We start from the raw sequence: 11798 nt of genomic DNA, 5'->3' as shown, positions 1-11798 counted from the left end.
CTCTTAGAACATCTTTATAACTCGTAACTATAGAAATATAAGTAGCCATACTACTATCCCCACCAGCACATAACACATCTCAACCCACCATCACCCAAATCACAATCCCCACGATGTCCGACATCAACCACCAAACCTACCACACCCGCCTCGAGCAAATCCAGCGCATCGCACAACACCACTCCCTCCAAATCACCACGATCACCCCAATCGCATACCAAGAACTCGGCCCCTGTCCCTACAACAACTTCATCTACAAGCTCGAACTATCCCAACCCCCTTCAAGCACCTCATTCCCACCCCCAAACCCCCACACCACCTCCCCACTAGACGAAACAACAACAACATACATCCTCCGAATGAGCAACCCCCTAGCAATGGGCATCAACCCACACGCCTCCCGCATCGAGAACGAAATCGCCGCCATGTCTCTCGCCTGTCAGGGCCTCGAATCACATCGACCCGGATTACGCTCTCTCATTCCCAAAATATATACCTTCTGCTCAAAGCCTACTACTCATCCAGATGACTTACCCTGGACACTAATGGAATACAAGTCCGGCGTACCACTAGACGAGTTCTTCCCTTCTCAGTCCGAGACAGCCAAGAAATCCATCATCGAGCAAGTCGCAGATATACTCGCTGGACTCCGGAAATGTCCACTCCCGGAGGGAATCACCTACGGTGGACTCGCTCTATCCTCCACCGACGGCGGAATCATCAGTGCGGAGATGACCACCACGAATGGCGGACCGTGGTCTACATATGCGGGGCTCCTCAAGGCACGCCTACGGCACGAGCTACACGATGCCGATTCTAGCCCCATCATCAACGGATGGCGAAGTAATGGCATCCGAGACCGTCTCGACACCCTCATCGACAGATTCTCCCTCTCTGGCCTTCTTTCGGACCCTGATACCAAATCCCTCATCCACGGTGACTTGAGTATTCCTCCCCAAACCCCACAGACCACCCCAATGTACCCACCACGGAACTAAACTAACTAACTAACCTGATAACCCAGCAATGAACAACATCCTCATCGACCCCACCACATGCAAACTCACAGCCCTCATCGACTTCGACTTCGCCTGTATCGCACACCCCGCTCATGAGTTCCTCGTCTCGCTTCAGGATCTAGGCGGTAATGTAATGGGTCCTTACGGGGAGGATCCGACGGAGGGGAGGTTGGCGCAGGCTCTGCTTTCTGGGGATTTTAGCGATGGTGATATTCCTGGTGAGCTATGGTGGATTGGGAAGACGTTTAATGCTTGTTTGGTGGAACGGGGGGTGGCACGGCCTAGTGATATCGGTGGAATGGAGGTGCTGTGTCGGTGGCGTGGGCTGGAGCTGTGCATGTGTCCATTTCATTTAGCTGCGGAGTTTATTGTGAAGAGGATGAGTGAGGAGGCGCGGAAGGGGGCGAGAGAGGGGGCTGAGGGGGAGGTTGTGGAGAGGATGGAGGGGTTAGAAGGGTTTTTGTAGTGGGTTTTGGTGGATTAGTGAGTGTATGGGTGGTGTTGTGGATTCTTTCGAAGTATGCTGTGTTCTGTTGAAGTGTTGGCAGATATTTGCTTTGCCCGAGGCACTGAAGTGTTAGAGATCTACAATCTAGGTCAAGCTTACTGCATATTGTTTCCATATCTCAAGGCAGTCGACCAGCCGACAGCTAACACATAACGTGATAGAACATCGTATGAATTCTAAACGCCCAAAAGCCCTGTTCATAAGGTAGAAAGGTGAATCCCGAAATTGAACTATGTCCAACCGATAGCTTGTCCTCCCAGCCTAACGCCCAATTGTACTCATTCCGAATCATGCTACACCGATAATCATGCTACCACCGTCTACCATACACCGAGTCTTCACCGCGAGAACTCCGTTTCGCCTGTTGACGGCTTCGATCACGAGAGCCAGAGGTCTGCGTTTCACTGGCATATGTTGAGCCCGAGGCGCTATCAGCGCCGGAATTCAGCAGCTTCGTTGTCTGATTCAGGTCGAGATCGGGGTCGCCGTTGTAACGTGCTTCGGCGTCCTTGCCAAACAGAGCCATCATATCCTTCATCGTTAGCTTGGCCGCTGCAGTCTTGCCTTCAATGGTAACGTTGGCCAGCTCGCGCTTGCGATCTTGCAGATCGATAATTCGTTCCTCCACGGTACCCTTGATGATCATCTTGTAGATTTTGACGTCTACGGTCTGGTTCAGACGATGGACTCGGTCAATAGCCTGCTCTTCAACGAACTAGAAGGGGTTAGTAAATGTCTTTTTGAAGGATAGTGGTAAACATACAGGATTCCAGAAGGGCTCTAGAATGACCACACGACTTGCGGCAGTCAGGTTCAGTCCCAGCGCACCAGCGCGTAAACTGCAGAGAAGGACCCTTGTGCCACTGTTGTTCCGCAGCTTGTTGAGACAGGCTTCTCTATGGTCGTTCCGCATGCCTCCGTCATATCGTGCGTATCCAATTCCGGTGCGCTTCAGGAATGGCTCGATCTTGTCAAGCATGGAGGTGAAGACCGAAAAGACGATGAATTTGTGGTCTGAGGACTCACGTCTCAGAATCTTCATTAGACGCCGGATCTTCGTCGAAGGCAGAATCTTGTTATCATCGTCTCCAGCATTCAGGTAAATGTCGTCATCGTCAGACTCAACCTCAGGGCTCCGGCGACTGATGCCTGTTGGCTTGCGAGAGGGAGACTCAGGCCCATCGTCGTCACTGTCAGAATCGTCCGAATTCAACCATTCACCACCACCCTCTGCGTCTTCATCATCGGTGCCTCCAGCTGTTCCAAGGCTCGACTTTCCGCGCTGATCTTCTGGAACAAGCCACTCGCCATCGTCCTCCTCTTCATCGTCGCTGTCTAATACTACTCGTCTGTTTCTCCGCCGGATGACCTGCGGCTCTCCGCGGTGGGCCGATGGTGATTCTGTTAGATCAATAATCGACCTCCGACCGCTCTTCTTCTTCTTGCCGGTATCAGTCAGGTCGGCATTCAACGCAACCTCGCACTCTTTACACCTGCTGTTACCGCCAGACGCCTCCTCTTTCTTCAAATCCATTTGGCAGATATCGCACTTCTTGGACACAACACTCAGTGCCCCGAAGAGGTCTGCCATACTGTCCAGCTCATCATTTTTGGCGGGTTTCTGGCTGCCGGACTGCCCGTTTTGCAGGAGAACGTCCTTATCCTGAGCAAGGTCGCTCTTAACAAGGTCGGGGTGATTGCAAGATTGCCGAAGACGCAACAGCAACACCAAAGCGCCAGCATAGTCGACCTTCTCACCACCCATCATCTTCTCGAGACTGTTTTCTGTTCTCTGCTCTAGGCGCTGGTAGAAGTTCATCTCGCCCGGCATAAAGTCCGCTTCGACCTTGATAACCTCTCGCTTGACGATGTGGAAGCCAGATGACTTCTTCTCCCCGTCCTTGCCAGGCTTGAGGTTGTCATTCTGCTTCAGAATATCCTTCGTGCGCCGCTTCATGAAGATCTTAAGATAGATCTGCAAACGCTCGATGGCGAGACCTCCACGGCCGTTCGCTATTGGCTTCATAATTTGCTCTTTCCATGCCGCCAGGTCATTGAACGGCTTGATACGTAGGAATTTGATCAAGCTCTGCAGTTCGTCAAGGTTGTTCTGCATTGGCGTTCCCGAAAGGCACCAGCGGTACTCTGCATCCAAAGAGTAGGCAGCCTGTGTTGCTTTTGCGTTGCGGTTCTTGATTGTGTGGGCTTCGTCCAAGATGATCCGGTACCAGTAGACGGAGAAGATGGGGGATTTCTTGTTGTTCTTGTCCTTAGCACTATGCTCCGAGGTCAAGGTGCCATACGTGGTAATAACCACATCATAATCCTCAAGCTTGTCCGTGCCCTTAGCCCGTGCGTTTCCGTGGTATACGAGAACCCGCATTCTGTGCGAGCGTTCAACCTTATCGCTTATCTCAGACTCCCACTGCTTGATCAGGGCTAGGGGAGCGACGACCAGAGTCGTCTTGCTCAGTCCAGCCGGTAGTTTGCGGTTTTCTTTCTCTTCTTCATCGTCACTGCTCGCATCCTCGTCCTCGTCATCAGCCAAGGGCCGCCTAAGACCATCGGCGGGCTTTCTGTTGGATAGCATCAGAGCAATAGCTTGAACAGTTTTACCGAGACCCATGTCGTCTGCCAATATTCCACCCTTGGGAAGCACTCCCTTGGTCTTCTTCCGGCCAGTCTCTTTGTCGCACATCCAATTGACACCTTCCCGCTGATGCGGCAGTAACTTGACCTTCAAGCCTTCCACTGTCCCATCATCTTCCTCTTCCTCCTCTTCTTCTTCCTCTTCATCGTCATCTTCCTCATTCTCCGATTCAACTTCACTAACATCTTTCTCTGCCACCTCCTTGACTTCCACGACTTCCTTGACCTTCTGCTTCACAGGGGACTTGTTGGACTCGGTTTCCGATTCATCAGTGCTCTCATCCGCAGTATTGGATTCCTGTACAGTTACAGTTCCCAACTGGGCAGCAAGATCATCGATGTCAGCGTCCGACTCCTTCTCCTGGGACTTCTTCTCGGACTTCTCTTGCTTCTTTTCCTTGTTCTTCTTCTTCTTATTCTTCTTGTCCTTCTTCTTCTTGCTCTTCGACTTGGGTTCCTTCTCATCTTCATCCTCAAAAGCACCCTCCAACAGAGCCTTGATATTCTCATTCGCCTTGGCCGTGTCTACATAACCGTTGACATCCATAGAGCCAAATCCCGGGCCTCGAGATCGTGCACTTGGCGTAAAACCACCCTCACCAGTCAAGTCGACAAAGTTCCTCAGGTTCTTCGATGCGTTCGTCATCTTAACGGCAGAGGGCTTCGAGGCGAAGAATGTCTTGGGGGCACGGGGTGTATTGAACGTGAAGTTCTCTGGGCGTCGAATCTCAACAGCTCCACTTTCGACGGGACGGGAGAAGCGGTTGTTGTTGTACGCGGACGGTCTAACGGGCTTAAATGGATCAAACCCTTCTCTTCTGGGGGTTGAGAAGTTATTAGGCCCTGGAGTAGTGGGGGGACGATATTGCGGGGCACCATTGTGGGCAGGATTTTGCGGCCGGGGCTGATGTCTGTGATGCTCCGGACGTTGCTGGTTCGGTTTAGGGATGTTGAAGGGGTTGCTAGAGTGGTGACTCTGATGATGCACTGGGCGAATAGGAGATGGCTTTCCGAACTCAGGATGATGTGACATAGGACGATGGGGTTGTTCTTGCGGCCTTCTAGGCGTGAAGGGGTCCGCAGGGGCGTCGCTTTCTTTGGCCATGGTGTATTATTCTGGTGAACTTCCTGCTGAAGCTAGGCGGTGGCGGTTAATCGTCGTGGGCCGAGGGACACAGTGGGGGGTATCTGAGGCTGTATTATCGAGATCTAGGTTGCATAGATATAGTGAGTCTATCGTGATTATGGCGAGTAAGATCTTTTCTGTTCTTGTAGACGAGGCAGAATGTCAGCACATCACGTCACGCGGGGTTGCAACGAGACTCTCGCTATCGACATTTATCTCCGTATGGAAGGATAGAGGGGATATTAGATGCCTACTTACTTGAATCAGGTCATGACATTGCAAAAGAGGCTAGGAAGGGCGAAATCCGGAGTAGTGGGAGGGGCTTTGGACGTGTTGACGGAGATCGGCTCTGTTTAGCGCTGGCATGCCACATTTTATCGATAGCGCTATCGCTCGGTTTGGCCGCATTGCCCCAGCAACCACCACCCACCCAGCGGGGTGACAGGTCACACAACAGCTTCAGGTACACACAGCAAGGACGAATCCACCTCCACGAATTACATTGGATTAATCCTGAAGCTTATGTGCGGGAATTATTGACTTGGATCCGCAGTCCCATTTAACTAGCTCAGGCGAAAAGGGTGAGCCACAGTAGCGATTAACTGAGGTTGCCTGTTTGTATTCCTTCCCGCTGCCATGAATACAGTAAGCTATGGATTGACATTCTCCGTAAACATTAGTCACACTATGGAAGTTACTAAGCTATCTGTGACAGTAGTCCTATATAATAAGAGTCATTCTAGATCTGCGTAGTGTGAGACATTTGAAGCTATTATAAGATATTTCGGATTTCGCTGTACTCTGTTCAGCTATAGAAGAAATAGTAGCAAAGATGATTATATATCGCCAATCACCCCCTTCAAAATTTCCGGAACAATTGTACCTGCATCACCCTCAAAAAACCAATCTCCAGGCTTCAATCCGGAAGAGCCAACATCGTTGCGGTCCATATTTACCACTGCCACTCTAGCTCCTCTACTGCGAGCCTTATCCACATATCCTGCTGCAGGGTATACCCTCGAACTCGTACCTACCACCAGTATCAAGTCAACATTCCCTTTGTTCAACCATTCGTCCACGTAATCAATTGTATGTAATGGGAGACTCTCTCCGAACCACACCACCCCAGGGCGTAGAAGCCCGTCTTTGCACTCCGGGCAGTGGGGGAGCTCTTCATAAGGCACTGCGGAAAGAGGAACACGCTCGTCCGACACATCAGCCTCCACATCCTCATTGTTCCCTAGTGCATTAGAAATGGATTGAGAAGCCTCTTCGCCCGTTTTATCTGTTGCGGATGGTTCTAGCTTCTTTGGCAAAGCGAGAGCGGGGACAATTGGGTCGGTAAAGTCTTCGCGGGAATAGCTGCAGTAGAATGATGTGCATTTCACTGTGAAGAGGGAGCCGTGAAGAAGGTGAAGTTGATGCGGCGGGTGCCTAGCTCGTTGCGAAAGGCCTGGATAGACCAAGCAACTAATTAGTGAGGTGCCACTTCAGGGCAAGGACACGAGTACAACTCACCATCCACGTTCTGGCTCAATGTGATGAAATCCTTGTTCTTTCGGGCAAGCTCAGCCAGAGCATAATGCGCTCGGTTGGGCTGTGCCTTTAGGGCCATATGCCTCCGATAACTGTAAAACTGCCATACTAAGTCTGGGTTGGCATCGAACGCCTCGGGCGTTGCGAGGTCTGTCGCGTCGTAGGATCGCCATAGACCACCGGCTCCTCGAAAAGTGGGAAGACCTGATGATGCAGAAATACCGGCGCCTAATAACGCAATTACTCGCCTGCAGCCTTTCAGGTAGGTGGTGAAAGAGCTGAGGTCTGCTGCGGGGATAGCCGGAGGAGCCATGGCGGGCTAGAGATCAAAGAGAAGCTCTAGACTGGGCACGACACTGGATATAGGATAATCATGTGTTATCGCAAGGTTACACTGCTGTGTATCTGGGGGAAAGAATGTCTGTTTCCCTCAGAAGGGAGCGGTTGTGTGTCGAGTCAGTCATTTGGAGAAGTTGTAGCTAAGTTGAAGTTCTGCGGAGTCGGCCTTACGCTAATGGTACCGATGACGTGGGGTCGCCTTGAAACTATGCAATCGTGCCTTATACTTTGTATAATTATTTCGTCAAGTGAACCGAATAATAAGTTTAGCTACTCACTGGATCTTCTAGTGTTTACTAGGAGTCAAATACGGGACTAACGAGTTATGTATATTAGTACCATCCCTGCGTTGTGCAGATCAGAGGTTGCAATGACACAGCAGCAAGGCTACAATACCCCGCAGGGTCCAAAGCTGGGCAATTTATACTTTCTCCCCACGATAGAACAGCAGAAGTTAAGTATATGAAGCAGAAATCCCATAGCAATCTAAGTACATCACCCGCACATTATCCCTTTCAACAATCAATGTTGCTCCTCTTGTGGCAGCTCAATTCCCACGGCCTTCTCCGCATAAGCACGATTTCCATCGTTCTTTGCAGCAACAAATGACTTCACATAGCTTGGTACTTCAGGAACCTTGTTCCCCGTACTAGGAATAGGCTCGCCAAATGTCTCCCAAACAGGGACAACACCAGTCCAAACTCGATTCGTGATCTCTTCACTGCCTGTATCTTTCTTCTCGTCCGAGACGCTACCATCTCGAATCTTACCACTGCCGCTCACAATTTTAACCTTGAGGATAACGGTCGAGGACATCTCAGCACGGTCTGGTGGAACACGCGTATGCGCCCAACGATCCGAGAGCACCGAGTTGGTGATCAGCTGCATGGCGTAAAGTTTCTCGGCTTCGTCAGTAACCAACTTAGCATAACCTTGGAGAATTGCAGATCGATAGTTGTAGCTATGGGAGTTCGGTGTCAGAGACAAGATCAACCCGTCGACCTTGCTAGCAGCCACGCAGATGGGTAGTCCTTCTCCTTCGGCATCTCGAGCCAAGTTCATGATGCGGGAGCTGACATAGCCATGGAGATAACAGTCAAGGGGTTCGTCGATGCCAGCTGAAGGGTAGTCGAATGATCCCATTTGTCCGATCATAGGCAGGATTGCAGGGAAGGGCTCCGATGGTCCAGGGCTGAAGGATACATGGAGAACTTGGGTAGAGTTGATGATTTCATGAATGGCACCCAGGTCATAGGTTGCTGCAGTTTTCTTAGTAAAGTGCCTCGATGCAAAGTAGGGGATGAACTGAATGTATACCTCGATGCTTGTAGCGGTTAACTGTGTTCGAGGGCCGCTTGGGGTATGTTAAGGTCCTTCCCATTTTTGAATTTGACGAATCGAACAATATATACAATGAATAACTGACTACTAAATACCATCTAGCATAAAAGTAATGGAGCACTCGAGTGAGCAACGAATCCTGCTTATATCTTCGATGGAGTTTGCTTCTACTAAATATATATTGTACTCCACCTTAGCATCTCATTAACGTGACTCAAAAGCCACTTGAGTCATCGAGTAATTACATCGAAAAACAACCCAACCCTTGGGGTCGTACTGCACTGGCCCAAACTCCTCCGACATCTCGTGGTTGTGGTACGCTGTACAAGACCGAGATAAGAAAGAAGGTGGGAAGCAATCGCAGCTTCCAGCCTATCCAGACAGAGCGGAGTATGCGAGTCTATCACAAACTCCTCAGCGTTGATTGGTCACTGCCGCCGACCGGGGCTGCCAGCCTGAGGCAACCAGCGAACGGGCTAAACCAAAGGGACGCTCGGAGGTCTCGCAATCACCGCCGACCTTCCGAACCAAACGCGGGCCAGATAGCCAGTCTTTACTATTTCGACAAGCTTGCCAACACCTTCCAATGGTGCTGCTATGATGATGTCGACATGCAAAGCAGCCATTCGCCAATGGCCTCGTTGCCTTCGTCGCCAGGCACCTCGAATCTCCCTTTCGCATCTTAGCCGGCCGGTGCTCCAACAGCCTGCTCTTCGCCGTACTTACGCTTCGATCTCCGCCGCGGAGCTCAAATTCGGCCAACCGCTACACGAGACACACCCCCATATACTGGAGCCCGGAGAGCGTGCGTAACATCACTTCAGTTCCCGCGGATTACAATGACGCATAATATATACGGTATTAACGCAGCTTAAAGTGACACCCGGAATAACGGCTCTCGAGTATGCCCAGCGCCGATCTCGTCTCGCGAACAAACTACCCAAGTATGCCGTCGCTGTGCTGGCTGCTGCTGAGGTTACCTACCGGGCTTCGGGCATCTTCAATGAATACCGACAAGACTCGAATTTCTTTTACTTGACCGGTGGGTGGTACATGGCGTCCTTGTTTACAGGCAACAGATATCGCTGACATAGCTCTGTATGGATAGGGTTTAACGAACCTAATGCGCTGGCTGTCATCGGTGAGCTCTAACTACGACATTCTGTTTGGGAATTGGCGCTCATTATAAGCAGCGAACGACGGATCCGGGAACAACCATCTCTTCCACCTTTATTGCAGGGAGAAGGATGCGAAGGCGGAACTTTGGGACGGTGCTCGTTCCGGTACCCGCGCGGCGATTGATGTCTTCAATGCGGATGAAGTAAGAATTTACTTTGTTGATCTTCCTTGGTCGCCACTAACACGGCGCTGGTAGTCCGGTGACATCGAACGTATTGGGGACCTTCTTCCTAAGATCCTTGCGGATGCGACAGAAATCTACACCGACATTCCCGCTTTCAACCCTGGACGGTCATCTCTGCATCGGTACCTCTATGGTCCTACGGGAGCTTCCGAAAAGCTCAAGAAGATAGTCGACCACCGCAAGGTTAAGCCTTTGCGCTCCATCCTCAATGAAATGAGAGTCTTTAAGAGCGAGGACGAGGTCGTGCAGTTGCGTCGTGTTGGACAGGCTTCTGGAAGGGCGTTTACGGAGTCTATGAGGCAGACGTTCTCCAAGGAAAAAGATCTGACTGCTTTCTTGGAGTATAACTTCAAGCGCAATGGCTGCGATAACAGCGCCTTTGTCCCAGTGGTTGCAGGCGGTTCTGTAAGTCACCTATTGGGAAGGTATTGGTATCGTGCGACTAACGTGTGTAGAACGCCCTGAGCATCCACTACACGAGAAACGATGACGTTTTGAGGTATGTGCCACAAGAGCCATTGTAATTGCATTACTAACATATTACAGGGACGGGGATATGGTTCTAGTTGACGGAGGTGGTGTACGTGGATCCTGTCCGTCCGCCGTTATCGAGACTAACTGATTTATAGGAGGCAGGCACTTACATCTCCGATATCACGCGAACCTGGCCAGTGAACGGCAAATTCTCTGACCCTCAGCGTGACTTGTACAATGCCGTGCTGAATGTGCATCGCAGCTGTGTCTCGCTATGCCGCGAAGATGCTGGGCTCAGCCTGGACCGGCTGCATAGCGTTGCGGAGACCGGCCTGCGAGACCAGTTGATACAACTTGGATTCGATGTTTCCGGCGGCGTAGGTTTTCCAGTTTCTCGCGAGGTCTTTTCGATACTAACCAGATATAGGCCATGGGCATTCTCTTCCCTCACCACCTGGGCCATTATATTGGCCTGGACGTGCACGACTGCTCTGGGTATTCCCGAGGGTACAATCTCAAGGCAGGCCAATGTATCACTGTGGAGCCGTACGTATCGACGCCCTTTGTGAGGTTGACCATGCTAACAATCGGTGCAGTGGCATCTACGTTCCAGATGATGAGCGGTGGCCGGCACGGTTCCGGGGCATTGGCATCCGGATTGAAGACAGTGTTTGTGTTGGAGATGACAGTCCCATTGTATTGACCACGGAGGCAGTTAAAGAGGTAAGCATCATTCCAGTAGAGAAAAGACATGTTACCGTGGTTGTGGTGACGAACTATTGGGCTGACTGACGAATCTGCTATCTAGGTCGATGATATCGAGGCCCTTCGTGACTAAGATGGACGAGGGCCGAAATTGTGTAAAGCTAGATACCCTTGCATAAGATTGTAACATATATAACATAGTGAAAACGAAAGATTGAGGTATAGCAAACAAAATGGCCGAGTTGAGCAAGAAGTAAACAAGAGACAAGCCGGTTTTGGTGGTTCGTGTGGCTCGTGTAGACGTCACCAGTCAGCAGTCAGCACTTAAGCGTGGACGCGTGGGGCGTGAATACAGGTACTACGAAGTAGTATAGAGGAAGCAGAGGAGGTTGGATTAGACGTGCCAATTATTACAAAAGGCACAATCATCAAACCCAATCATTTAGAGAACTTCCTCACTTAAGCAAAGGGATATCGGTGCAGATTGTTGCTGAAGGGTAACCCCAGCAAGCCCCAGAGAGGAATGAATGGGAGGAAAAGAAAGAATGGTTCATGCTGCGCGCCGGGCGGTGGTTGTCCGGCGCACATCCCGGAGCCAAAACAAACCCGCCGGGGCTCCACCGACCTTCCCTGACACGCTTAGTCGTTTCTCTACTAGTCTAGTCGGGCTTGGTCTCTCTTCTCTTTCCATCATCACCACCACCCATTCAATCTGTGTCTCCCTTAGACCCTTCTCTG

The 11798-nt window shown here is 50.9% G+C and overlaps 5 protein-coding genes across 5 annotated transcripts; 2 read left to right on the top strand and 3 right to left on the bottom strand.

Moving 5' to 3' along the window:
* Positions 1-113: 113 nt before the first annotated feature.
* On the top strand, positions 114-1485 carry AKAW2_80625A (phosphotransferase family protein; the record flags this gene model as incomplete). Its single annotated transcript, XM_041681665.1, has 2 exons — positions 114-945; positions 1025-1485. 2 exons carry the CDS (start codon positions 114-116, stop codon positions 1483-1485), a joined length of 1293 nt encoding a protein of 430 aa, XP_041548586.1.
* Positions 1486-1837: 352 nt separating this feature from the next.
* Positions 1838-5281, bottom strand: AKAW2_80624S (putative SNF2 family helicase/ATPase; the record flags this gene model as incomplete). The annotated part of the gene is made up of 2 exons (XM_041681664.1): positions 1838-2242; positions 2291-5281. The coding sequence occupies 2 exons, from the start codon at positions 5279-5281 to the stop codon at positions 1838-1840; spliced, it is 3396 nt and encodes a 1131-aa protein (XP_041548585.1).
* An 857-nt stretch (positions 5282-6138) lies between these two features.
* Positions 6139-7151, bottom strand: AKAW2_80623S (SIR2 family NAD-dependent protein deacylase; the record flags this gene model as incomplete). The annotated part of the gene is made up of 2 exons (XM_041681663.1): positions 6139-6755; positions 6821-7151. 2 exons carry the CDS (start codon positions 7149-7151, stop codon positions 6139-6141), a joined length of 948 nt encoding a protein of 315 aa, XP_041548584.1.
* Positions 7152-7699: 548 nt separating this feature from the next.
* Positions 7700-8558, bottom strand: AKAW2_80622S (pyridoxamine 5'-phosphate oxidase family protein; the record flags this gene model as incomplete). The annotated part of the gene is made up of 2 exons (XM_041681662.1): positions 7700-8436; positions 8495-8558. 2 exons carry the CDS (start codon positions 8556-8558, stop codon positions 7700-7702), a joined length of 801 nt encoding a protein of 266 aa, XP_041548583.1.
* Positions 8559-9115: 557 nt separating this feature from the next.
* AKAW2_80621A (aminopeptidase P family protein) lies at positions 9116-11193 on the top strand (the record flags this gene model as incomplete). Its single annotated transcript, XM_041681661.1, has 11 exons — positions 9116-9323; positions 9396-9560; positions 9627-9659; positions 9712-9839; positions 9894-10286; positions 10337-10380; positions 10428-10461; positions 10511-10732; positions 10783-10901; positions 10952-11078; positions 11164-11193. 11 exons carry the CDS (start codon positions 9116-9118, stop codon positions 11191-11193), a joined length of 1503 nt encoding a protein of 500 aa, XP_041548582.1.
* Between the last annotated feature and the right edge of the window lie 605 nt (positions 11194-11798).

Source organism: Aspergillus luchuensis, chromosome 8, assembly GCF_016861625.1.
Source record: "Aspergillus luchuensis IFO 4308 DNA, chromosome 8, nearly complete sequence".
NCBI lineage: Eukaryota > Fungi > Ascomycota > Eurotiomycetes > Eurotiales > Aspergillaceae > Aspergillus > Aspergillus luchuensis.
The sequence above is the reverse complement of the archived record's forward strand: the minus strand, read 5'-3'. Positions and strand labels throughout refer to the sequence as shown.